Source organism: Erythrolamprus reginae, chromosome 1 (genome assembly GCF_031021105.1).
Source record: "Erythrolamprus reginae isolate rEryReg1 chromosome 1, rEryReg1.hap1, whole genome shotgun sequence".
NCBI classification, from domain to species: Eukaryota; Metazoa; Chordata; class Lepidosauria; order Squamata; family Dipsadidae; genus Erythrolamprus; species Erythrolamprus reginae.
Genome location: NC_091950.1, coordinates 203,458,131 through 203,485,577, shown reverse-complemented (window position 1 = coordinate 203,485,577; position 27,447 = coordinate 203,458,131). Strand labels below are relative to the sequence as shown.

The window sequence follows — 27,447 nt, the reverse complement described above, 5'->3', positions numbered from 1 at the left end:
AGTAAATAAAAAGAATAGTTCATGGTTCTTGTTTCTCTATAGAATGTTTTTTTCAAAAAAAAATCTGGTGAATGGAGTAGAAGAGGTTTCAAGTTATACAACCAGACTTCAGCCCAGAATTTGTCTCTCTCCTTTACTTTTGTGATAGTTATAAGATACCTTTGAAGATGCAATCAAGTGAGAAGAGTGTGTCTCCTCACAATTTTAATGCTACATAGAGGTAGAATAGTCCCATTGCCACTCCTTCTCTTATTCCTATTAATTGCTATGGAAAAAACCCATAGATTTTTTTTTTTCACAGCAGGAGGAAGAGTAACATAGGGCAATGGGTGGGTGTTGGATGATGGTACAATATTCTTTGCAAAAAGAAGGGAGTAGAAAGTAGAACAAATGCTGCAAAACTTGACAATAGCTTTTAGAAAAGACCCACAAGCTTATATCTAAGCCTTCTAGCAATGGGTTTCTGCAGCATAAGTTGTGCATGTTTGATTTGAATAATTAGGAGTATATATTTTACACACACACACGAGCAGAATAAACCCAGTTAAGAACAATGGGCTGCTGCATATTATTTTTACCTAATTGGTGTTTCAGTTTTAATAAATGTAGTCACACTCTTGAGTCCTAGAAAGAGCACAGTTGCAAAGCATTTCCGAAAAGTATTGCTAAAAACAACTGAATCAGTCACCATGAGGAAAGACTGACTTAAAGGCAACACCCCCTCTGAAAAAAGGCTGTGATTCATTCATATCTTCTTTAATGGTAATAAAGACATCTGTATAATTTATGGAATTAGTGGCATTGTATCACTTGCCTGGGCCTTCTATGTATGAGTGCCGTCTACTAAAACTGATAAAGTAACATTTCTGTACAGTACTTCTGCTTTCAATTTGTTTCAGAGATAATCTGCTGCCAGATCAGAATAGAACAGCTAGAGTTCTCAAACATAGATAGGCAGTGTGTTAATGGTATATCAAATAGCTCGCCTGAGGCCTCTGAATTGTTAAGAAATCCAACAAAGAATTTTGGATTAGTTGGATCTTACTCTGAACAGGTAAACCAGAGTTTGTCACTAGGAGGAGTATGATTTTTGTTGTTGAAAACCAGGGATTTGGAGAATCAATCTTTTCTGTTAATGTAAAATGTAATTTTACATTTTAAATGTAAAAGGGTTAGTTTGTTAGTATATTACTATTTAGTATTTTAGTATTTAGTGTTGGGGTTGGCTCACTGCCAGCTCCTCTGGTACCAGATTTTGAACCGGATGAACCGGGTCCATCGGAGCATCGGAGACCTGTGTGGTTCTTGGAGGGCTCAGACAGTGAGGGGGAAGGAAAGATGGAAGCTGAAGGTGCTGGAGAAGTAGAGGCGGAGGCCTTGGCAATGCCTGTGGAACCCCTAGTTAGAGCCTCGTCTGGGTCGGATGAAGAGCGGGTGATTAATGACCCCATTCTCAATGTCCATGTGCGCAGGATTATGGGATGACAGGAGCAGCTGCACAGATGCAGAAGATCTTAATCACAGCTGGGAGTAATTAGGGAATCCTGCACCAGGCTTAAGAGGGGAGGTTTGTGGGAGAGCTCTTTGCAGGCGTCATCGTTTGTGGTTTAACAGAGACAACGAAACAGATCCAGAGTCTAAACCAACATCTTGCATCCTTGGAAAACAACCCAGGTTTTGGACCCTTGTGTTTTGAAAGACTGTAGCTCTTGAACAATAGAGTAAGTACCTTTGCTGCAGCCCAGTTTGGAGACATTCTTTACAAACCTTGTGGGGTTTGAGACATTCATTATTGGCTTGGCAGATAACCCTGACCTTTTGGTTATAAACAGACATTCTTCTGCCATCATTGCGGCTCTCAGCCAATTTGTAAAGCAATATATTTTGGGTTTTGGAAACCTCCAGTCTCTGTGTGCTTTTGTCTCTCCTTGCTGCTCAACCGGCCGGTCAGGCAGAACACTTATTACAGATGAGACTTTGACTCCTCATCCTCATAGTTTACTATAACCTTTAAATACTGACATTACTTTCCTAGATTTGAATATCAACTTTTGACCTATTTTTGCTTCATTAACTGCATTTGTTTTCTCTTGCTTTGATGTAAAGATGTAGTAAATGTTAATTACATAGTAACATCAAGTTTTAACCTTTTAAAAATAGCAACAAATGGATCTTAATCTGAGTTGGGACAGGAAGAGTGATTCACCCCAATGTGGTTTCTTTCTGAAACCTCATTGAGTTTTGTTTTGGATATTTCAGTAAGTGGTGATGTTTTTTAGTAATCAAATAAATTTCTGCCCTGTGTTCTATTACTTGGAAAGTCTTCTGTCTCTTCTTTATCTTTGCCAGATAATCCTTAAAAGAAAAACAGGTACCAAGAATAGAAAAATAATCGTGTCCATTGGTGTTTATACGATGACTGGCCATTGCTGAAAATATTAAAGATGCTGATTTCTATTTGCTAGTTTATTGATTCTCAGGCCAGCTATTGAAATGTCCCTCTTAATATCTTTTCATTTATTTAATAACATTGTGTATGTGATTCTAATATACATTCAGTGATAGATTATCCACTTTGGCTTGAATATTAATACATAATTAAGTAGAAATTGATGCTCTTAGATGTCTTCGCAGTATAGCATATGCTTATATGAAGAACTACCTATCCCCATTAATTTCTATCTGCCTAGTAATTCTGCCACAATAGATGTGCCTACCCTAAAACAGCATCCCACCAACAACCCCCCCCCCCCCCCACCTCACAAGTTATGGATGGTCTCTGTTCTCCTTGGGCTTCAGAAATCCCTTAAAACTTGACTCTGTTCCCAGGCCTGGGGTTAATACTTTGGTAGGCTCCTGTTACAGCTTATTGTTGCTGTTGTGGATATCTCTAGGCCAGGCTATGTTTTAAGTTTTTAACTATAACTATGCATCATCATCATCATAATTTATTAGACTTGTATGCTGCCCCTCTCCGAAGACTCTGATACTGATTAAACCCAGAAATCACAGTTTTCAAACATTTTAATGTATACATTTTTTTTCTTTCCACATAGGTTTCCCCGGGGCAGCTTACAAAAAAGTATAGTTCGTGTTCAACTATATTTATAGATGACAGCACAGTCAGCCAACCTAATCTTAGGAGCACAATAAAATGGTATGTATCACTTTATGTGGGGTTCTTGAATTCAGTTCAGTTGAACCAATAAATAAATAAAAAATTCATACCAAATCTAGAGTTAGTGCCCCCCCCCCAATTCTCAGTATTAGTAGAGCAACATCTATATGCTAACTATCAATTTGATTCCAAAGTCCTCTAAATTTGGGAAGTGAGGCTACAGCTCATATTTTCTGCCTGTTATTCATTGTTTATCTGATACTGATTTCTAATCCTATTGTTCCTGTTTGTACTTTTGCTCATCTTCAAAGATAAGTATCATTGTTGATTTGTAACCTTAAGATATTTGACTTAGAACAATACATTCTTGGCTGAAATTCCGTACATATCCTAACCCTAACCCAAACTTACAATTCTGTTGGGTTCCAGCTTAACACAAGTTCAACCTAGTTTAAGTTTAGTTTATGAGTGCCTTATACTATTCATTGACTGTTATCAACCTAGCAGAAAAATCCATGCAAATCAATTTAGCCCTTTGCAGGTAATCCTATCATATTAAAAAGTCAATTGGAGTTAGGCTGTGCCTAAATCAAATGAATGAAATGAACTCCCTTCCCAAATTGTATTCTTTGACTATTATCTCTGACAAATTAAAAAATATATAAATATTAATTAGGGTGAATATATGTGTCCCAGAATAGCAATAGCATTTAGACCTATATATCACTTTACAGTGCTTTACAGACATCTCTAAGTGGTTTACAGAGAATAAGCATATTGCCCCCAACAATCTGAGCCCTCATTTTACCCACCTTGGAAGGATGGAAGGCTGAATCAACCTTGAACCTGGTGAAATTCGAACTGGTGAAGTAAAGCCAGCAGTCAGCAGAAGCAGCTTGCAGTACTGCACTCCAACCACTGCACCACCAAGGTTTTGTCTTCTGAGCATTTGGACACATGCTGAGTCCCAACTTCAGGCTGCTAGAGAGAGAAGTTTCCTGAAGATACACTCAGAAGACAAAACCTTGGATCCTGGTGGCTGACACAGATTGGATCTTGCAGATTAGAGAATTGCCTTGCTCAGTGAATCTTAAATTCATAACTTCACTGGGATATTTTGAGCCTTGTATCTGATCATTTTGAGGCTACTCAATCAAGGCATCCTTTCATTTCCTGAATGTAATTGTGTCACACTCTAAGATCTACAACAGCTGTTCAGATTCTTGGGTGCTTTGAATATGGTATATAAGTTAAAGAAATAAATATATCAAGATTCGTGCTTGTTCACTGTTTTGTAGTGGCCCTTGTTTGGAATAGGATAATTTTTTAACTTTATATTAATGTCTAGTAAACTTGGACCTGTACAATATTCAGTTCTAAAGTGATGTTTTATAATTTAAAATGAAAGGGGAATATGAGAAACAGGAAAGAACTTAAGCTTCAAACGTGATGTGGCTATAAAAATTTTATTTAACTAACATCATGTATCAAAATTACATTTATAGCTCTGCTTCTAATTAAATGACTTCCCCTTCTTTTCACAGTGTTACTTTAGCAATATATTATCACATAAAGAACAGGTGAGCATTTCTAAAATGTATTTGAAATTGCATGTAATGATCACGTTTGTAATTCCTTTACACTCTGTAATTTTGCTGCTTGTTCTTAAAAATATGAAGAACTATGAGTAATATGTTGTCCTGTTTTGCTAAAGCCAGAAACATTTTCATTACCTTTTTTCCCCATTTTTAAAAATTATTTTTAACTGCAAGGATTGTTTATAGTAACTTTGTTATTGTATTATAGTGTATCTTGGCATTTTGTCTATATTTTGTACTGATCTAAAAGAATAATTATTTCAAACAATACTGGATTTCCATGGTGGAATACCTTGATATGAACTAATGCCTAAACATAGGAAGAAGGACATACAGTACTTTAAGAAAATGTAAAACTCTTTTGAGTAAGCTATCATCTCACCATAGATTTTTAAAAACAAAAATCCAACATTAATAAATTTATTTAATTTAAAATATATTACAACTTATAAGAATTGGGCATTTGAAAAGTGAATGCAAATTCCTGCAAAAGGCTAAGATTAAATATATGCATGTCTTCAACTGGTACCTCCAGAATAGTGGTTCTCAACCTTTCTAATACCGTGACCCCTTAATACAATTCCTCATGTTGTGGTGACCCCCAACCATAAGTCTAGCGTCAATTCTCCCAACAGAGCTTTAAGCTGATTGGCAGGAAGGTCAGAGGGACACCCTCATTGTAAACACCTGATTGGTTGGATTGTAGAAATATGTTCCAAGGTGCCAGAATAGAAGCATTAGTTCTAACACCATGGGAAATTTGTCTTTTATCATGGTCATAGGTGACCCCTGTGAAAAGGTCATTCGACCCCCAAAGGGGTCCCGACCCCTAGGTTGAGAACCACTGCTCCAGAGGTATGGACCAGTCCATTTAGGAAATATTCACTTAGGAATTAGAATTGAAGGAAAGGATGATGGACTTACTAGTAAAATTAAATTCTCTACACAGTGCCATGTCTTAAATTAGGTGCTCTTTATGTAAATAAAGGATTAATCAAATAATATATATAAGTATACGTATTTATAATTAATCTTATAACTAAACCATAGATGATTCACATTTGCTTACTGAAAATAAGATAGTTAAATCAATCCAGTATCTGGATTTTCCTTCAATATTTCAAAGGCATTAATTTTGTTTGCCGCTTTGTTATTGTGAGAGTGAGCTGGGAGTATCACCTGAAATGGGACAAGGCCACAGAGAAGGACAACACTGTCCTTCTGCTGCTCATGTTCTGATATTCTTATCATGACCTTTCAAAGGAAACTTTAAAGAAATAACATTTACAGTTTTAAACAGAAGAAAGTATGCAAAACTGCACATGCAGTAAGTCAGAGATGCAAAGGCTACCGGTAGTTTTTAAGATGAAATACAATAAAACAATAAGCTATGTTACTGTTTTATTGTATTTCATCTTAAAACATACTGTAACATAGCTTACGGAAGAGAGGAAAAAGTATGGCAGGGAAATTTGATTTAATATTTCTTATGTTTATTTAAATGATGCTATTTTAAATTAATTGACACTCCCCTTTGCTGAATTTCACTCCTTAAATAATGGGGAATTGGCTGTACGAGAGAGGGAAGCCATTACATAACAATGCTGCCTAAAGGTTGCCCTCATCCTTTTTAAGAAGACATTTTAGTCTGAACATATCAGACTGGCATCTTCTATATACATGGCAGCTTTGTAAGTGGAGGATAAAAGCTGTATATCAGGTGTCAAACACACCTGCACCATGCACTAACCACGCCCACCCCCATTTTAACAGAAAGAGAAAAAGTTGAGAAACATCATGTGACGACAACGTGATGATGTGAGTTTGACACCTCTGCTGCATATTCTACATATTGCTTAAGCCATTGTTCCACTGCAGAATGTTACAGATAGTCCCATAGGCTGAAGGAGGTTCCTTAAATACAGGCTGCATAGTGACTCATCAGTGACACTGTCAGTATTTGGATTAGTGTAGTGCTTATATGTTTCACAAATTATAAGAGAAGAACAAGGCTTTAAAATTTCTTCACAAGAAGCATTTTGAGCTTGGCTGTTTATGCCCCTTATGGTGGCTTTTACATCTTGGTTTTGATTCGGTGTCAAACTCTACTTAAGTTCATCCAAAATGGAAATTGAGCCTGATGGAAAAAATAGTGGCAAAGGCTGACTATAGTGGCAAACTCTGACACAATCTAGGCTGAGTTGCCTTAGCCTTTAAATTACATCCATGTTTGCTTTTTCTAGACCAGAGTCCTCAAACCTGGCATTCTGAGAGTTGAAGTCCACAACTCCTAAAGTTGCCAAGTTTGAAGACCTCTGTTCTAGGCTTTTAAATCATATTCTCCAACTAAGACCTCATGTAAATTCTTACCTGATCAAAAGTAACTGGTAGTATAATAAGTAACATTGAAAGCTAGGAAGTATACAGCATAACTTTATTATATTTGTCTTAAATATTTAATAGCAAAGTGAGGATGATGGAAAAACATGGTGCCTTGGCACAGACTATGGGCAAAGGTTGATCATACTTTACTAATTCCAATTGCATTCCTCTTTGTTTATTGCAGGGATTCAGATAGATCACTGGATATTTTTGATGAAAAATCACATCCACTCACGGTAAATCAGATTGTTTTTATATTCATCAACTCATTTGATTACTTGAATATTTTAATTTTTATTTCCAAAATTTTAATATTTTTCCATTTATAAACAAAATCAAGATTGCAAGAAAAATGAAGTTGGATTTTTACTTTTCTGTCTTCAGATCTACAAAAAGAGATTTTAGTCTGGACATATCCAGGTTAGAGGTTTGACCTCCTGAATTTTAAAACATACTGCTGGGTAGCATCCTTGGATCTTTGATTCTATTCTTAATTCCAGTATATCTTCTTACAGAAGGCAAAAAGTATAGCTTTAATTGTGCTGAGAAAGTTGCAGCCTTTCTATAATCCTTGTCTCAAAAGAAGTCACACATGCAAATAAAGCAGCTTACCCATTTTTCTTAACCTTCTTAAATTTTATTAGAATACAGCTCTCTGGGATGCGGCAGGACTCTTTTCCCCTTGGAAAAGAAGTAGATTTCTTCTCCAAAGTTAGACGAGAAGGCCTGCAGTAAACCTAAATGGCCAATAGAAGCTAGGCAAACAGGTCCCAGTTTTTGTCTACCTTCTCTAGCAGAAACATCCAAGTATTGTATGTAGCACGTGCTGCAAGGAGTAGAAGGATTACAAGGTTCAAATACAGTGGTACCTCAAGATACAAACCCCTCGTCTTACGAAGAACTCGTGATACGAACCCGGGGTTCAGAAAAAATTTGCCTCTTCTTACGAACTTTTTTCGAGTTACGAACGCCAAACCCGAACTTCCGGGTTCGGCGTTCGGAGGCTGCTGGAAAGCCGCCCGGCTGTTTTTAAAGGTGACCGCCGGGCTGGGGGGCTTCCCAGCAACCCCCCAAACCCGGAAGTTCGGCAAAAGTTTGGGGTTCAGGAGGTTGCTGGGAAGCCCCCCAGCCCGGCAGTCACCTTTTAAAACAGCCGGGCGGCTTTCCAGCAGCCTCCCAAAGCCGAACGCCAAACCCGAACTTCCGCGTTCAGCGTTTGGAGGCTGCTGGAAAGTCCTATTTCTCCCCCCCAGCCAAAACCCCAAAGCCTGTTTGCTGCCACACGATTTAGCCAGGACAGGAGCGAAGTGACGTGGAGGAATGGGGAGCTGAAACCGGGCGGTTTCAGCTTTCCATCCCTTCACGTCACTTCGCCGCTAAATCATGTGGCAGCAAACATGCTTTGGGGTTTTGGCTGGGGGGGAGGGAGTTAGGAAGGTTCTACTTTTCCCCTCCCCAGCCAAAACCCCAAAGCATGTTTGCTGCCACACTATTTAGCGGCGAAGTGACGTGAAGGGATGGAAAGCTGAAACCGCCCGGTTTCAGCTCCCCAATCCTCCATGTCACTTCGCTCCTGTCCTGGCTAAATCGTCTGGCAGCAAACAGGCTTTGGGGTTTTGGCTGGGGGGGAGGGAGTTAGGAAGGTCCTACTTCTCCCCCCCAGCCAAAACCCCAAAGCATGTTTGCTGCCACACGATTTAGCGGCGAAGTGACGTGAAGGGATGGAAAGCTGAAACCGCCCGGTTTCAGCTCCCCAATCCTCCACGTCACTTCGCTCCTGTCCTGGCTAAATCATGTGGCAGCAAACAGGCTTTGGGGTTTTGGCTGGGGGGGAGGGAGTTAGGAAGGTTCTACTTTTCCCCCCCAGCCAAAACCCCAAAGCATGTTTGCTGCCACACGATTTAGCGGCGAAGTGACGTGAAGGGATGGAAAGCTGAAACCGCCCGGTTTCAGCTCCCCATTCCTCCACGTCACTTCGCTCCTGTCCTGGCTAAATCGTGTGGCAGCAAACAGGCTTTGGGGTTTTGGCTGGGGGGGGAGGGAGTTAGGAAGGTCCTACTGCCTCCTCCCCCAGCCAAAAACACAAAGCCCAGCAGCCTCCAGCCGCCAAAGGAGCCTCCTGATTCTCCCCGCTTCTCTGTCCCGCTCATTGCCCGTGTCAGGCAGAAGCTGCTGCCCGATTGCTCTTAGCCGGCGGGATGCAAAGTGCTGGGGTGGGGGGGTGTCCTGACAGCCCCCCCACCCCAATGCGAGCGGTGGGGAGTCGCCCATGGCCGGCAGAAGATCGCTCTTGCTGACCTGATGCCTCGTGGGGAAGCCGGGCAAGAGCGATCTTCTGCCGGCCATGGGCGACTCCCCGCCGCTCGCCCATGGCCGGCAGAAGATCGCTCTTGCCCGGCTTCCCCGCGAGGCAGCAGGTCAGCATCCTGGGCGGGCGGGCGGGCGGCGGGGAAGCCGGCGGCTGTGGCAGCTGCTGCAAGAGGCTTCCCCACCTCCTCAAAGCAGCCTCCCAAACCCGAACTTTCGCTGAGAAGCCCCGCCGCCCGGCTGTCACCTTTTAAAACAGCCGGGGGGCTTCTCAGCAGCCTCCCAACGCCGAACCCGGAAGTTCGGGTTTGGTGTTCGGGTTCAGGAGGCTACTGGGAAGGCCCCCCCCCCCCGGCTGTTTTAAAAGGTGACAGCCGGGCGGCAGCGGTTTTTTGCGGGGTTTTTTTGTTGTTGCACGGATTAATTGACTTTACATTGTTTCCTATGGGAAACAATGTTTCGTCTTACGAACCTCCTCCTTGCACCAATTAAGTTCATATCATGAGGTATTACTGTAGCAGAACAATTAAAGACAATTTCAGGCTACTATCACAGTGAGCTAAGGCAAGATGGAATGATATCACAAGGATAGCTGTTCTGTATACTATGTATATCTATATACAGTACAATATATCTATATACATAGATGTGTGTGTGCACGCACACACACACACGCACATCTATATTGGGAGAGCCTCAGTGGTACAGTGGTTAGAGTGCTGTACTGCAGACTACATCTGCTGATCAGCTGCCAGCAGTTTGGCAGATTGAATGTCACCAGATTTAAGGTTGACTCAGCCTTCCATCCTTCCAAGGTGGGTAAAATGAGGACCGAGATTGTTGGGGGCAATAGGCTGATTCTCTGTAAACCACTTACAGAGGGCTGTAAAGCACTGTGAAGCGGTATATGAGACTAAATGCTATTGCTAGTGCTATATTGTATTCTGTGTTCTATTTTCCTTAAAAATGAGATATTAAGGTATCTTCCTGCTGTAAGTAAGCAGGACATGGGTATGAGCCTCAACAGTATAATTCTGTATGTTTCCCCAGTACTCAGTCCAATGATTTTCAATGGTGTTTTTAAAGTACTTCCAAATTATGTTATGTTTCAGCGAGAAGAGGTTCCAGAAGACTACTGTAAGCATGATCCTGATCACAAGCACATTTATCGCTTTGTACGTACCCTTTTTAGTGCAGCCCAGCTGACAGCTGAATGTGCAATAGTGACTCTGGTAAGCCTTGCTTAATTATGATTGTCTTGCATTTAATTAAAAATGTCTTATATTGTCAGCATTAAATATATAGAAAGAGCCAATGCTGTCTAGTAACTTTGGGCTCAAAATAATATTAGCCTAAACCAGTGATGGTGGAACTTTTTTCCCTCGGGTGCCGAAAGAGTGTGCGTGTGCACTATTGTGCATGCACGAGTGCTCACACCCATAATTCAATGCCTGGGGAGGGCAAAAACAGCTCCCCCCATCCGCAGAGAGGCCCTCTAGAGGCCGGAAATGGCCTGATTCCCAACCTCTGATGGGCCCAGTAGGCTCATGTTTCACTTTCCCCAGGCTCCAAAGGCTTCCCTGGAGCTGGTGGAGGGTAAAAACGCCCTCCCCCATCCTCCCAGAAGCTCTCTGGAAGCCAGAAATTAGCTGCCTGGCACATACATGCATGTTGGGGCTGAGCTAGGGCAACAGTTCATGTGCCAGCAGATATGGCTCCATGTGCCACCTGGGCCATAGGTTCGCCATCACTAGCCTAAACCATATCTCAACATTAAAGATGCCACTAATGCCCTGGGAAGGAAACAATGGCAAGCCACTTCACAACGACCTTGCCACAAAAACTGAAGTGACTTTTCTAGAACCACATACAATTGAACAAAAAAAATGCATCGCATGTGAAATACATGTACAACTCATGGCTGCAGGAAACTTATTTTGGAGGCATCTATTTAATACATTTCATAAATCTTACTAGTAGGTAAACAGTTCAGGTTTTTTATGCTAGTGCTTTAGACTCAAGTATAGATGTCGTTTTGATGTTGAAAAAGTTCTGACCTCTTAGTGTAATCTTTGGTTCTAGATTCTGGAAGTCTGCAGGTGGGAAATTTTGTATGATGGTCTCTTACAACTAAATCACCCATACTTTGTGTGGCCTTACAGACAAATTATTTCATTATGGCATTGGTGGATCATAATCCATTTGCAGTCTCTGCTCTTATATGGGAATTCTTCTAAAAGAGTTATAACTACACAAAGACCATTCTTATAACCTCAAATACATATTTAGAAGTGTTTCTGCCACTAGTTGGCACTGTTTTATCAACAAAACAGCAAAATTTGGTAGCAGGCAAAAGGTGATAAAAAGGGAGACTTCTTAACATGTCTTAGTGTCATAAAAGTGCTTGTGGAAGTTGCGGGCTTTTCATTTGGGAGTGTGTGTTTTTGTCTCATAAACAGGGCAAAAACATGTTCCTTCCTAGTTGGTATTTGTTCGAATCTCTTACACTTCAGATTTAATTTTAAGGAAGAAAAAACTATATAATTAAATAAAAATTATCTTTTAGAAATGGGGAAAACTTTTAGCAACGTAAAAATGTCCACAGGAAAGTCTCGGGAGAGTAACTTCCTATGAGCCTGGTTGAGTGTCACACATTCTGTTTGTTCATCATCTTCCCCTTTCAGTGGAACAGCAAACATCATAATCTGAACTCCAACTGGAGTCTAAAATCTTGGACAGACAGAATATACAGTGAATCAGGGAACTGACAGCACCCAAGCAGAGAGCACTAATACTCAGCCACATAAGTCTTCTTTGATTTGAACTTCATTCCTGGCAAGTATGGGTGTCCCTCTACATTTTCTTGACCACAGTACAGAAATGGTTGAACACTGGTTTCTTCTAGACTGCTTGTCAGTTTCCGAATCTGACCACCTACCCTGGGATCTGTGAAGGTTTATCTAAGTATTAAAAAGGTCTGTCCTGCTTTAATTAATGAACACAGAGAGTTGGCCGGGTGCTGAAGTAATTCCTCTTGGCATCTTTAAAAAGAGCATTTGTTCATTTAAAGACAATTGAAACACAATTTTCTGTCTAGAATGAAGTTCCTTATGTGTGCTGTTTAATCTTAAACTTAAATTTCTGGTGCATATGGGTTAGAATTTCAGGTGAGTCACTTTTCCTTAGAAGGAATATTGGAAATATCAGTAAAGAATAACAATGTGCAGTGGCAAAGGGAAGTCTAAGCAGCATGTTGGTGTCCACTTTCTTTTTCTTTTGACACTTTTCCCTATCTTTCCCAACCCATGAAGCTGCTGCAAAAAGCTAGGTCAGATCTGCCATAGAGCTGAACTGCTCACTTACAGTGTATATTTGAAATGAGGTGGGAACCATGGCGCCCCCACCCCCTCCCATGCAGGCACACAATATTGAAAAATGCAGTTTTAAGATTTTTCCTTGTCTGTGTCATCTACATAGAAAGTATAAGAACCACTCCTTATATCCATAGGTTGCAACAGACTTCCGGTTAAGAGGCAATGTAAGAAGCTAGAAAGTATGAATCATTGTAAATGTGTAAATGTTCTTTATTTTCAGGTTTACTTAGAAAGACTCTTGACCTATGCAGAGATTGACATCTGTCCAAGCAACTGGAAGAGAATAGTCCTAGGTGCTATACTGCTGGCTTCTAAAGTGTGGGATGATCAAGCTGTTTGGAATGTGGATTACTGCCAAATCCTGAAGGATATTACGGTGGAAGACATGTAAGCTAACAAATTTTGTTGAAATTGCTTGTCTGTGTCTTATACAGATTGTATCTTTTTAATTATTTATCTTTATATAAAATATTTTATCCAACTATGCTGCATAGATAATGCATTCTAAAAGTAGTTTAGTAAAGTTTACTTCTTGAACATCTGCAAAATCCATTCATCATGATTTGCTCTGCTTCTTATTTCTCTCATCATCATTTTTATAACATGTTTTCTTCATGTTTATGCCTTTGCTAATTGACAAAAAGAAAATGTAAAGGTAATATAATAAAATGATTTTAAAATATTGCTTGGTAAAAGGAAATAGGGAATTCATTATACTCCCAAATTTTTTTATTTTATTTCATTTCATTTTATATTTTATTTTATTTTGATTGATTTTTATGCCGCCCTTCTCCTTAGACTCAGGGCAGCTTACAACATGTTAGCAATAGCACTTTTTAACAGAGCCAGCATATTGCCCCCACAATCCGGGTCTTCATTTTACCCACCTCGGAAGGATGGAAGGCTGAGTCAACCTTGAGCCGGTGATGAGATTTGAACCGCTGACCTACAGATCTAGCAGTCAGCTCCAATGGCCTGCAGTACAGCATTCTACCTGCTGTGCCACCCGGCTCTATAATAATAATCTAGTGTTTTGTTTTTTAAAACAAGGGTCAAAAGAAGGAGCATGATAGAATCTCAAATAAGATCTACCACAGGGAAAGCCTATTTGGGAGGTTATTGCTAGAATTTTGCCTCCTGACTTTTTAGAAGTGACTCTATCCTTGGAAGGAAGGGATTTTTGTTTGGGTTTTTCAAAAAGGTTTCTTAGGAGATGGATTTAAGAACATAAATGGAAGTGGCCTTCATCTTAATACTTCCAAATATTGGGAAAATAGCCAGGATTGCTAGATGCAGTCCAGAGGTTGGGGACCTCTGCAATAATGTACTAGAGGTTGGGCTGGTGTACTTTTGCATCACTTCTCAGAAAAATATATTTTTCATATATACATATACACATTGTCACGTACACTAGACAATAAATGTGTGTGACATATTATGATAGTATGCAAGCGAGGAAGACATATTGGTGGAAGGATTGGGAAATAAGTATTTGAAGGTGGGGGGAGATTTGGGGGTGAAAAAGTTATAACTTAACTAACAAAATTATACATCAGAACTTTCCTTGTACATTATTTCTGATTCTGGGTCTTGTTTTGAGGAAAACACGGTATATGTCTCTTAAATATTGATTTTTAAGGGGCCATCTTAATAAGAATGGAGAGGAATACATTTAGTTAATTGCTAATTTTGTAGATTACGGGTGTGTGTGTAAAAAGGGAGCCTACCATTCTTGAATTGCACGTCATAGGAATAGAACAAGGGCCTTTCTTGTTTCCCTCGGCTTTAAACCTATTAATAGAGTTGTTAATCTGACAAAACTATTGTATTTTTTCACAATTAAAATGTATTAGCAAGTCTTGAACAAAAGGGATAAATGAAGTCCTGATGAGATGATCATCAAAACATCATCTGATTTGCATTTCTATAAGCTTTATGACTGTATGAACAGGAAATTAATTCTGGCAGTAGATTTAATGGGACTGCAGTCCATCTTCTAAAAGCAAACCACACAAAGCTTCTATTTCTCACCCAGAAAGGGATATTTTGATATATCCAGGGCTTCAAATTGTGAATTCTGTGGGTTTGAGATTTAGCTCCATTGTCTGAGCTGATAGATAATGGCTTTCTCTTGCACCTTCATGCACCCAAGCCTACCCACAACATGCCTATTATGCACCCCATGGCACCATCTCACACACACTCCCTGCTTTCCCCTTGTCTGCTTTTTCCTACGCTCCCTCGCGGAATGGGACAAGTCACCACGGCCAGCTCACCATGGGACAATATAACAATTCAAGTATTTAAAAAACCCTGCTGTTCTGTTCGGGTCGTATGTGACCCGAAGCCAAGTTTGAGTCCCCTGTAAAAAAATTTCCCTGCATATCTGAAACTTGAAATTTCATGACTTTTCATCATTTCAGGGGTTCTCTCTATGAGAATTTTTTTTGGGGGGTGGGGGGTTTCTTTCTTGCTGGAAAAAAAAAGTCACACTTCTTCTGTTCCCGGGTCACCCTTGACCCGGACCGAAAACTCTTCATTTGAAGTGCTTATGTTTGGTCAATTTGAATACTTTTTTCACTTGGAAAGTAGTCTGAACATTTCTGCACACAATGATATGAAAATTGAAATGAAAAAAGTAATTCTTATTGGTTTATTTTGCTGATAGAATGTTATGCTGATAGAATGCGTTCCCCCCCCCCCGTTTTTGTGAAATATTTTTCAATTTATGGATAGTTTTGCTTGCAAAATGTGTTCAATTTTACTAAAGTTGATGTGGGATTGGTAGTTTGAACATTTCTGAATATAACAAAAATATAAATGAACTGAAAGAAATGATTCTTATTGTTTTTTTAAAATCAGAAATAAGCCCCCCCCCCCTGGCTGCTTGCAACCATTTTCACTTTTTATTTTTTTATGCTCCAAATCCAAAATATTCTTTAAAATCTTAGGCATTCATTTACTCAATTTAACAATGCTGATCATCATAAAATATTTGTGGGGGTGGGGGCTAATTTTTTTCTGGGGAAAACAAAAAAGTCACGTTTACTCTGTTCGAGTCATATAGACCCGGACCAAAATGATTTTTTTAGGTACTTGAATTTGGTCTTTTTGAAAACTTTTTCCACTGGAAAACTAGTTTGAACATTTATGAACATAATGATATGAAAATTGAACTGAAAAAATTGAGGCTTATATTTTTGTTTTGATCAAAAACCCCTCCCCCCATGCTTTCTGAATTTTTTGTCAATTTATATTTTTTTAGGCTACAAATCTCTAAGGAATATTCCCCCAAAAGTTTTGATATACTAAATTGAACAATCCTAAACATAAGAAAAATAGAAATGAACTGAAAAAAATGATTCTTATTGGTTTATTTTTGCCACAAACGGGCCAAACCCCCCCCCCCCCGGTCTTGCTGCGTGCCATTATTTTCACTTTTTATATATATTTGGCTAGAAATATTTGGAATATCCTTTTGAAAAGCAAGCATATTGTAGCTAGACAACTAGTCTTATGAAAGAAATCCATTTTACTAAAACCAAGTACAGTGGTACCTCAAGATGCGAACCCCTCGTCTTGCGAACAACTCGTGATACGAACCCGGGGTTCAGAAAAATTTTGCCTCTTCTTACGAACTTTTTTCGAGTTACGAACCGGCGTTCAGAGACTGCTAGGAAGCCGCGCGGCTGTTTTAAAAGGTGACAGCCGGGCAGCGGGGCTTCCCAGAAGCCTCCCGAACGTGGTTTTTAACTCGAACAAAGTTCGTAAGAAGAGGCAAAATTTTTCTGAACCCCGGGTTCGGTTCGGGAGATTGCTGGGAAGCCCCCCAGGCCGGCTGCGACCTTTTAAAACAGCCGCGCGGCTTCCCAGCTGTCTCCCGAAGCCGAACGCGGAAGTTCGGCTTTGGCGTTCGGCTTCAGGAGACAGCTGGGAAGCCACACGGCTGTTTTAAAAGGTCGCAGTCGGCCTGGGGGGCTTCCCAGCACCCCCCCGAACCCGGGTTCGGGGGGGGCTGGGAAGCCCCCCAGGCTGGCTGTCACCTTTTAAAACAGCCACGTGGCTTCCCAGCAGTCACCGAAAGCCGTTTTTTTTGCGGGGGGGGGGTTTGGTTGCACGGATTAATTGACTTTACATTGTTTCCTATGGGAAACAATGTTTCGTCTTACAAACCTTTCGTCTTACGAACCTCCTCCTTGCACCAATTAAGTTCGTATCATGAGGTATTACTGTATGTAAGTTTGAAATTAACAGCATAATTTTTATATCAATTAAAATAGGCGGGGAGAGACTTTTATTTGCAAAATAAATGAATATGCATCAATTTTTCCAGTTCAATTTTCATATCATTATGTGCAGAAATGTTCAAACTACCAATCCCACACCAACTTTAGTAAAATAGAATGCATTTTGCAGGCAAAATTATCAATAAACCTAAAAAAATTCACAAACATGGGGGGGGGAGGCACATTTATGTGCAAAATAAACCAATAAGGATTAATGTTTTCAGTTCAATTTTCATTCCATTGTGTGGAATGTTCAAACTTGTTTCCAAGTTTGGTGAAGAAATGTTCAAACTTGTTTCCAGGTGAAAAAAGCTTTCAAAAAGACCAAATATAAGTACCTAAAATGATCAATTTGCAGTCCGGGTCAAATAGACCCGGGAACATAAGATTAGGGAGTTTTTTCAAATAGAACAGCAAAATAAATTTTAAAAAATTAGATTTTTGTGATTCATATTTCCTTTTGTCCCTCCTTTTGCATCCATCCTTTAATGATCCCACCATTTCTTCGGTATTAGTGTAATTCTTGCACGGCAGCGAGTTGCCCATGGCAAGTTGGCCGTGCTGTCGTAGATCCCTCCCTCCTGCCATCCTGCTCCCTCCTTCATTGAGCCACTTACCTGCTTGCTGGCCTGGGATTTGCAATTTTCTAACTTGTTGTTCTGTTTTATGGTAGTGGGAAGTTGGTAAGAAGTTGCCTGACCTAATGACCATGGGTTTTGGTTAACGATGACTGTAACTGGGATTGCCGTTAATGAACAGCGCAGTTGAGTTTTTCAACTGTTTCACTTAGAAACAGAAATAGCAGGCCAAATTGTCATTATAAGTCCAAGACAACCAGTATTATCTACTGTTCTTTTTAAAAATAATGTATGAATTTGAGTAGAGTCAGTTATGTCTTAGGGGTTCTGTTTTGAAGTACTGACCTGCAGATATGAATACTGTATATAGAATGGATTTTGTCAAAATTAGCACCATTAAAAATATTCCCCTTGCCAGCTAAGGTTGATAAGTTTTTAGGAGTTTCAGGACAGAAAACTCCTTTGCCTGCTTGCTTGCTTGCTTGCTTGCTTGCTTGCTTGCTTGCTTGCTTGCTTATTTATTTATTTATTTATTTATTTATTTATTTATTTATTTATTTATTGATGGAGATGAATCCATGTTGCTTCAAGAGGCTTTTTACACCAATATAATAGCAGCAGCTCTTCAGAGATGCATTTGTTGCCGTGGTGATACGCCTACTTCTTTTGTTGGCCTTCTCCTACTTCAGCATACCCGCTTCCTGTTATGAATCTGGTGAAAATGCCTGCAAGTTCTTCAGAGCTAATCAACAGCACGCATCATTCTTTTCATCTGATAACTATAGTGCAGGGTCTTGTAAGAATAAGAATGCAGTATGAATTGTGTAAAGCTGGGCTTATGGAACTCTTAATAAAGAAAAGGGTGTCCGCATCAGCAGAGTGAGTATGCGGCAGAATGTAATCTTTTTCATGAGCTGAAAATACCAGAATTCAAATAGCAGCCTGCCTCTAACTGTATTAAAACATTAATTCTATTCCTTTAAAAATGTTTTGGCTCTACATCAGCATTTTTTACCAAAGGCCAGGTGGGTGCTTTCTTTTGCCTCCAGCTGAACCTGTTTCTGTTTCTGTCATCCACTTTTGTTTCAGGAATGAGATGGAAAGACACTTTTTGGAGCTGCTGCAGTTCAATATCAATGTTCCTGCCAGTGTTTATGCCAAATACTACTTTGACTTGCGCTCCTTAGCAGATGACAACAACCTGTGCTTTCTGCTGGAGCCCCTTAGTAAAGAGCGAGCACAGAAACTAGAGGTAATACTGTGATACTTGTATAGCTGCGGATTTTGTGGCTGTTGATTACTTTACTGCAAGGATCCACAAACTATGGCCTGTGGGCTGCATACGTCCACCGAATCCATTAATCCGGCCCACGCAGGACCACGAGGCTGCCCTGCCCATGTCGCCCCACCTACCCCCACCCTTTGGCCAAGCACAAGACTACTTTAATGAGCCCCATGGGCTTGAACTGGAATATAAGGCCAACAATTTTGGCCTGCAGAGACCTTCTGGAGGTGAAAAGCAGGTATATAGACACCCCAGGAGGCCAAAAATGGATCCGTTTTTGGCCCCAAACAGGGCCAGTTTAGCCCGTTTGTAGCCTGAAGAAACATTCTGGAGGCAGGGAAGGTGAAAAACAGGATGCACAGAAATCCTGGGAGGCCAAAAAAAGAGTCATTATTGGCCTCCAGAAGATAAGAGAGATAGACAGAGGGAGAGAGACAGAGAGGTTTGTTGATTGTAAGCTCCTTGGGGCTGAGAAGAATTGCTACAAAACTGAATTTCCTGAAATCCACCACTAGACTCTTAAACAACTGAAAAAATGATCTAGTAAAAGGGAAAGTCAACCAAAAGAGCAACATACAAACAAAAGCAAATAAAATACCCCCAGGAGCAAAACAAAGTTTAATTTGTGTGCATTGTTTAATGGACTGTTGAATTGGCCATGGCCACCTATTCACATGACCTAGCTACGCCCACCCAGCTGGTCCCTACCCTCACCAGTCTGATGGCCGGTGAATTAGCCCCCTATTTTAAAGCTTTGAGGACAGCCTGGGGGAAAAACACATGGCCACAAGAGTGGAAAGGTAGTGGAAAATTCCCAACTGCAGTTCAGATAGTAATGGTAGGAGAACTGTGGGTAACTCTGACTGTTTTTGTAAAATGTATTTTTGGTGTGACATGAATAAGAGTCCCTTCAAGTGTCCATGTTGATGCTTAAGTCAGTATGAAAGTATCTTAGAAATTCTAATGACTGATGTGTCTACTTGAGTATTTCTCTGTGTTATTGATTATAAGGGGCAAGCTAATAATGAAAACAATGTTCTTCAGGCAATGTGCACGAATGCTCAAAGCTTGAGCAACAAGCTCTTTGAGTTAATGGCCATAATATCTAGAGATAATTTGGATCTGGTTGCCATAACTTGAGACATGGTTTAAGGATTCTAATGAATGATAAATATCCATACCAGGATATACACTGCATAGGAAGGATAGAATAGAGAGAAGGGGAGGTGGAGTAGCCATTTATGTTAAGGAAAGTCTAAAAACAACACTAATTCAAAATACATGTAAAGATCTGGAGACTCTCTTGGTTTGCATGCAAAATAAAGAAGGTTCTGTCATTAGAATTGGGGTGATCTATAGGCCTCCAGGGCAATCTGAGGAATATGACAACAAGATGGTGGATGAAATTACCCAAATGTCAGTAAAGGGAGTTATTGTGGTTATGGGTGATTTCAACATGCCTGATGTTGACTGGAATATCTCCAGTGCCATTACATGCAAAAGTAAGAATATAGTAGAGGCCTTTACAGGAGCAGCTCTGGCACAGCTGGTTAAGACACCAACTAGGGGGGAGAATATTCTAGATTTAGTCTTTACGAATGGGAATTGGGTTTTAGAGGTTAAGGTGGGAGAAAGTTGAGGTTGCAGTGACCATCTATGTTTGTGGTTTGGTGTAAAAACTGATTGTGAGCAATCCTATACTGCAACCAAAGTATTGGATTTCAGAAAAACAAATTTCAATAAAATGGGGGAATATTTAAATAATGAATTATAAAGGGGAGGGATAAAATGGCAGGAGCAAGCACCCAGTGGACTGTATTTAAAAAGGCCATCTTAAAAGCAATGTAAGGCAAATAACTAAAGGTAAAAGGAAGAAGAAACCGCTATGGTTTAGCAATGATGTAAGGGCTATAGTCAATGAAAAAAAGGCTGCCTATAGGAGGTATAAAGAGTCTGGAAGTATAGCTGATAGAGAGATGTATAAAATGAGACAGAAGGAGGCGAAACAGATAATATATGCTGCTAAAGCCTCAAAAGAGGAAGAAATTGCCAAATATGTAAAGAAGGTGGATAAAACCTTCTTCAGATATATTAGTGATAGGAAGAAGAAAAACTGCAGCATCACGAAGCTTAGTACCGGGAATAATACATGCATTGATGGGAATAAGGAGATTGCTGACCATTTCAATAGCTATTTCTGTTCAGTTTTCTCAAAAGACACCTTATAATATAATATTATAGATGGATATAACATTGCTTCCAGCTGTACGGATTCAGCTCCAGTGATCTTAGAAGCCGATGTCTTAGAAGAACTTGAACAATTAAAGATAAATAAGGCAATGGGTCCAGATGGCATCCACCCCAGAGTTCTTATAGAACTCAGATTTGTCATTGCTACCCCCCTGACTGATTTGTTTAACCAATCCCTGTTAACAGGAGATGTTCCTGAGGATTGGAGAATGGCCAGTGTTGTGCCTATCCACAAGAAGAAGCTGGTAACTACAGACCAGTTAGCTTGACATCAGTTATAGTTAAAATGATGGAGACTCTACTCAAAAAGAGGATAAATCAGCACCTAAAAAAACCCAACTTATTGGACCCAAATCAGCATGGCTTTACTGAAGGCAAATCATGTCAGACTAATCTAATTGATTTCTTTGACCATGTCACAAAGGTGTTGGATGAAGGTGGTGCTGTGGATATTGCCTATCTGGACTTCAGCAAAGCCTTTGATACGGTTCCACATAAAGAGCTGATAGATAAATTAGTGAAGATTGGACTTAATCCCTGGATAGTGCAGTGGATTTGCAGCTGGCTGAAATGTAGACGTCAGAGAGTTATTGTTAATGGCGAGTATTCTGAGCAGAGACAGGTTACAAGCGGTGTGCCACAATGGTCTGTTCTAAATCCTATTCTTTTTAATATGTTTGTGAGTGACATAGGGGAAGGTTTGGTAGGGAAGGTTTGCCTATTTGCCGATGACTCTAAAGTGTGCAATAGGGTTGATATTCCTGGAGGAGTCTGTAATATGGTAAATGATTTAGTTTTACTAGATAAGTGGTCAAAGCAATGGAAACTGCAGTTTAATGTTTCCAAATGTAAAATAATGCACTTGGGGAAAAGGAATCCTCAATCTGAGTATTGTATTGGCAGTTCTGTGTCAGCAAAAACTTCAGAAGAGAAGGATTTAGGGATAGTGATTTCTGACTGGCCTGTGGGCTGCATACAAATGGGTGAGCAGTGTGGTCGGGCGGTAGGAAAAGCAAGTAGGATGCTTGGCTGCATAGCTAGAGGTATAACAAGCAGGAAGAGGGAGATTGTGATCCCGCTATATAGAGCGCTGGTGAGACCACATTTGGAATACTGTGTTCAATTCTGGAGACCTCACTTACAAAAAGATATTGACAAAATTGAACGGGTCCAAAGACGGGCTACAAGAATGGTGGAAGGTCTTAAGCATAAAACATATCAGGAAAGACTTAATTAATTCAATCTGTATAGTCTGGAGGACAGAAGGAAAAGGGGGGACATGATCGAAACATTTAAATATGTTAAAGGGTTAAATAAGGTTCAGGAGGGAAGTGTTTTTAATAGGAAAGTGAAGACAAGAACAAGGGGACACAATCTGAAGTTAGTTGGGGGAAAGATCAAAAGCAACATGAGAAAATATTATTTTACTGAAAGAGTAGTAGATCCTTGGAACAAACTTCCAGCAGACGTGGTTGGTAAATGGAATTTAAACATGCCTGGGATAAACATATATCCATGCTAAGATAAAATACAAAAAATAGTATAAGGGCAGACTAGATGGATCATAAGGTCTTTTTCTGCTGTCAGTCTTCTATGTTTCTATGTTAAGATAACTTTGGTACTTTACAAAAAAAAAGGCATGGGTCATTGATGTAGAGTGGGATGTTCTTCCTATCTCCCCTCATTCTTCATGCAGCAGAGTATGGCTTAAATTACATGTTTGCTTCCCCTTCAAATTTTCAAAAACCTGGTTATTTGATCATTTTTTGCAGGGGGGAAATGTTAATACAAGCATACGGTTGTTGTTTTTTTAATTTAAAAGTCCATTATATTTGCTGCTGAAGACATAGGTGATGCATTTATGCCAATTCAGAATGTTTCTGGCTCTAATAACATTTAAAACAAACATTTTTGTAGGCTATCTCCCGGCTGTGTGAGGACAAATACAAAGACCTGTCAAAAGCTGCTATGAGACGGTCCTTCAGTGCTGATAACCTAGTTGGCATTCACCGTTCTAACGCCATCCTCTCTTGATCAAGAAGGAAAACTACAACACTGGCACCAGCATCCTTACAAGTGGAACAACACCTTTACTCCAAGTTCACCAGTCAACAGTGATCGTGTCTTCCACATGGAGGACAGGGTGAGCAAATACGCCAAGGAAGTTCAGAGCCGGAGGAGGAGTTTAATTCCATAGGGAAGAAAAGATGGAGCCTTGTCAAAGAGGAACACTCCTTTAAAATCCAGAGGTGCAGAAACTTTTAATGAGTCTTTTTCCCTTTTCTCCAAACTAATCTCCTCAATCCAGAGATGTTTGCTTACTATGTAGGCCTATAGCTGTGAGCTCTCTGCATTTTAAATAATGACTAGTTTTAAAACTTAGACTTTGAACATTAACAAAATAGTCACAATGTTCTTTCCTCTTCAGTAATCCAGGACCCAACTGCAGTTGCCTTTCCAAGTCAGTGCAACAACCTTCATGCTAATACGGCGAAACGTCACTCTGGAACTGATGCCGTGGCATTAGCAAGCAAAAGATTTCTCGGTCTTTCAGTACGCACACTTCAAACTTTCCTAATTACTGGTACCCAGGTGGTCAATTTGGGACAAGAAGTTGTTGAGTAGTATCTGCTAAGGGTAAACAAAATCTCTTCATTTGAGAAAAGGAAATGGTAGGGAGAGGAGCAAAGGAATGGTATTCTGCACTTGCTAGTAAGTAAACAAGTGGTTCGGGGTCTCTTGTCAGTTTTGGTGCATCTTATATATTCCTAGTCAAACTGTGGAAAAGGCAGAATTCATAATTCACTTTCTTTTCATGAAGTGCTGAATAGAATTGCCCTGAAAACCCTAACAAATGAGTTGACTTGGTGATGAGCTACTCAGCTAAATTCTTCCAGTACAAACAGTAAATATATAACTGCTCTTATTATATGCTTCCAACTAGCTTTAAATTCCACTGGTCCTGAGGAGGGAGATACGGTTGTTCTCAATTCGTACAATGAAATATTTTTTCCTTAGAACCTAGCATTTTTTTTATTATCTTTGTTCTGAAGTAAAATTATATCGGCTTTTCCTAAATTTGCTCTTTTAAGAACAGAAATTTTAAATAAATAAAATTGTTCTTTTTAAGGGCAGAAGAGACATTCTCAATTACAGGCCCTCACAGTTCTGGGTCACAATATCTAAGTGGTTTGTACTTTAAAGCATCCCACTGGTCAGTGCTTCTTACAGTTTTGACTCTTTTTGTCTATTTAATTATGAACCAAGCTTGCTTCTCGAGTGTTCAGCAGCACTCAAATTGTTAGTCTCATTACAGTATTTTAATCTACCAGCCCCCGTCTGTGGCATCAGGTATTGATTATAATTCAACTTTGAAATAAATGCTACATCTTCAGGTGGCTTTCCTTTGTCATGTTTGTATTAAAAAAGAAGCTAATAATAAACTCTATTTTAATTAAGCTAAGGTGTTCTTTTGTTTGTGTTACATTCCCCCACTCACGGTACAAGTGCACCAAAACACTGAGTCCCATTACTTAGCTGCCGTTGTTTCTATGTATCCTGGATTCCTCTTTCCTTTGGCCTGCTCCTCTCACACAATGTGCTGCAGCACCTGCTAGATTTCATCGATATATTTCATTTTTTTCAATAGGTACTCTTCCATTCTTCAGCTAAAACTTTCAGAGTGGTTTTTTTAATATATTGACTTAATGCTAAATTAAAGACAGTGCAGCCTTAGTGTAAAGCGAAGAAACCAAAAAAGATCAAAAGTACCTCTACAAAAATAAAACTTCATGTGATTCCAAAAGCACTGCAGGGTCAGCAGACTCATCCTGTTCCATAACACATCATCTATCTCCAATCTACAACACAGTCCTTTCAACCGTTCCAAGAAGGTTCCACACCCATTTGTACTACTCAGGTGACCCCTGATGACATAGATAAACCTCCAGGTGGCCTCAACAAACCTCTAAAATAATGCAAATGACCAGCTGTCAGCAAAGGAGTATAAATCCTAAAACTCTTAACACTGGGGAGGTACTAATACCATTCTATAAAGCCCTAGACCAGTGGTTCCCAACCTCTTTTTGCCTATGCCCCACCTAAACATCTCTGAAATCCTCCCCCCCCCCTCCCCCGGTGACATATAAGTTTCTATTCAAAAAGTGAACTCCTACTTGTGGAGGAAGCCTAAAAAGGCTTGGTTTAAACAAAGTTCCAATTGCCCCTGTTAAAAATCAAATTGTCCCCCCTGTGGGGCGTGGGCCCCACATTGGGAATCAGTGCCGTAGACAGACCACACCTAGAGTACTGCATTCAGTTTTGGTCACCACACAACAAGAAAGACATTGAAACTCTGGAGAAGGTGCAGAAGAGAGCAACCAGGATGATAAGGGGACTGGAAACCAAAACATACAAAGAGAGGTTGCAGCAACTGAGCATGGATAGTCTAGTGAAAAAAAGGACTAGGGGAGACATGATAGCAGTGTTCCAATACTTGAGGGGCTGCCACAGAGAGGAGGGGGTGAGGCTATTTTCCAAGGCACCAGAAAGCCAGACAAGCAACAATGGATGGAAGCTGACTAAGGAGAGATTTAACCTCAAAGCAAGGTGGAGCTTTCTGATGATGAGAGTAATCAACCAGTGGAACGGCTTGCCAGCAGAAGTTGTGAACACTCCAACACTGGAAACTTTCAAGAAGAGATTGGACTGCCATTTGTCTGGGGTAGTGTAGGCTATAGGGTATCTGCTCGGGCAGGAAGGTTGGACTAGATGACCTACAAGGTCCTTTCCAACTCTTAATAATAAATAAAATAAAAATAAATCCTTCTATTCCTCACCATCCAGTCAGAGCTGAAGAAGCTTCTTGGATGAGAAGCAAAATATCTTAAAAGAAAAACAAAGTCCAGTTGCCTCTTTAAAAGCTACCGACATGTTCCTGAACCTCAACTCCATTTTCTTTCCCTTTGAAGTGGAAGTACTGTATGCAGTATTTGGATAGAAAATTGGAAAGCCACTCTGTTGCCACTTTTGTAACACTTCAACCTCGTTGAAGCCCCAGCAAAAGAAGCAGCTTCCTCAAGGAGCTGCTGAACCACAACAAGCATGCCCACAGTATATTTGAAACAAATTTTCCCTTTCACATCCAAATACGTACTGCACAGCTGTACTCCGAAGACAAAATTTGAATATTTTTAAATGATGTTGCTGTCCTTAATTATTGAGAAACCTATGAAGCAGACAAATACAGGGAAGCTAGAGTGTTTTCAGTTGAAAATGGGAAGTACATACTTAAAAGGAGGAGAAACAGGTATACAGTACTATACAAGTACGGTAGTCATTGACTTACATGCCATCCATATAATGACAATTTGAAGTTCACCATTCCAGCTGGCTTCTGATAAGCAAAGTCATTGTAGGAAGCTGGATTCACTTAATGACCTATGATTCACTTAACAACTACAGCAATTCATATAATAAAGATGGCAAAACAAGGTTGTAAATTCATAACTGCATTACTTAGTAATGGAAATTGTGGTCATAAGTTGAATATTGCCTGTACTGTAAGTAACTTCAGTTTATACTTTCACAGTGAATTCCAGTGTGGTTGGCATCTCTACAAGTACGTGATGATGGCATCACGATGCATAATATTCTTTACAGTAATGAACCCATCATGGACACACATATTTCAAAATGAGCTCATTCAAATCTGCCCATTTTTCTATATGAAGATAATATTTAATAGGAGTGCAACCTGAAGCAGTCATTCACGTGTACTTAGTTGGAGTTCAATAATAAGTCAAAATTCCAACTCACTTGAGAGTTGCTCAATTTCAAAAACCTGGGTGCCGGGGGATGACAAAAATGCCCCCATTTTTGCAAATGGGCCGATTTTTGCCTGGTTTTTTTAAAAAAAAATGCGGGCATTTTTTGCCATCCCCCAGTCCTCAGGAACTCTGCAGGCTTCCCAGACCCTTTGCCCACCCCATTTTTGCAAAAATGGAACATGGAGGTCGCACTTTGGGACACCAAAAATGGATGTTTTCAGTGTATAAGACGCACCAACATTTCCACCCTCTTTTGGGGGGGGGGGGTGCGTCTTATACTCCAAAAATATGGTACTTAGCTAAAATAATTTTTAAAAAAGTTAGAAACAATTTAGAGACTTATCTGATTCCACATGATTCTGGGGCAGTTTTGGTTTTAAGAGCAAGGACAGTAAAGTAACACAAGAACAGATGCATCCAGGTGACCACACAGACAAAATC

General features: G+C 40.0%; 1 protein-coding gene across 2 annotated transcripts in view; it reads left to right on the top strand.

Moving 5' to 3' along the window:
* The window catches only part of CCNYL1 (cyclin Y like 1), a 37,034-nt gene extending 12,398 nt beyond the window's left edge, over window positions 1-24,636 (top strand). Inside the window, exons 4-11 of one of the 2 annotated variants that reach the window (XR_011557312.1) lie at window positions 3,057-3,157; window positions 4,663-4,698; window positions 7,283-7,334; window positions 10,518-10,637; window positions 13,000-13,166; window positions 18,733-18,895; window positions 23,096-23,427; window positions 23,607-24,636. Coding sequence is in view for 1 of the 2 variants with exons in the window: in XM_070731966.1 (XP_070588067.1) it covers window positions 3,057-3,157; window positions 4,663-4,698; window positions 7,283-7,334; window positions 10,518-10,637; window positions 13,000-13,166; window positions 18,733-18,895; window positions 23,096-23,212 (756 nt within the window). In the remaining variant the exon portion in view is untranslated. Of the gene's footprint in view, window positions 1-3,056; window positions 3,158-4,662; window positions 4,699-7,282; window positions 7,335-10,517; window positions 10,638-12,999; window positions 13,167-18,732; window positions 18,896-23,095 lie in introns of both variants that reach the window. The other variant, XM_070731966.1, reaches the window with a different exon arrangement.
* Window positions 24,637-27,447: the final 2,811 nt, after the last annotated feature.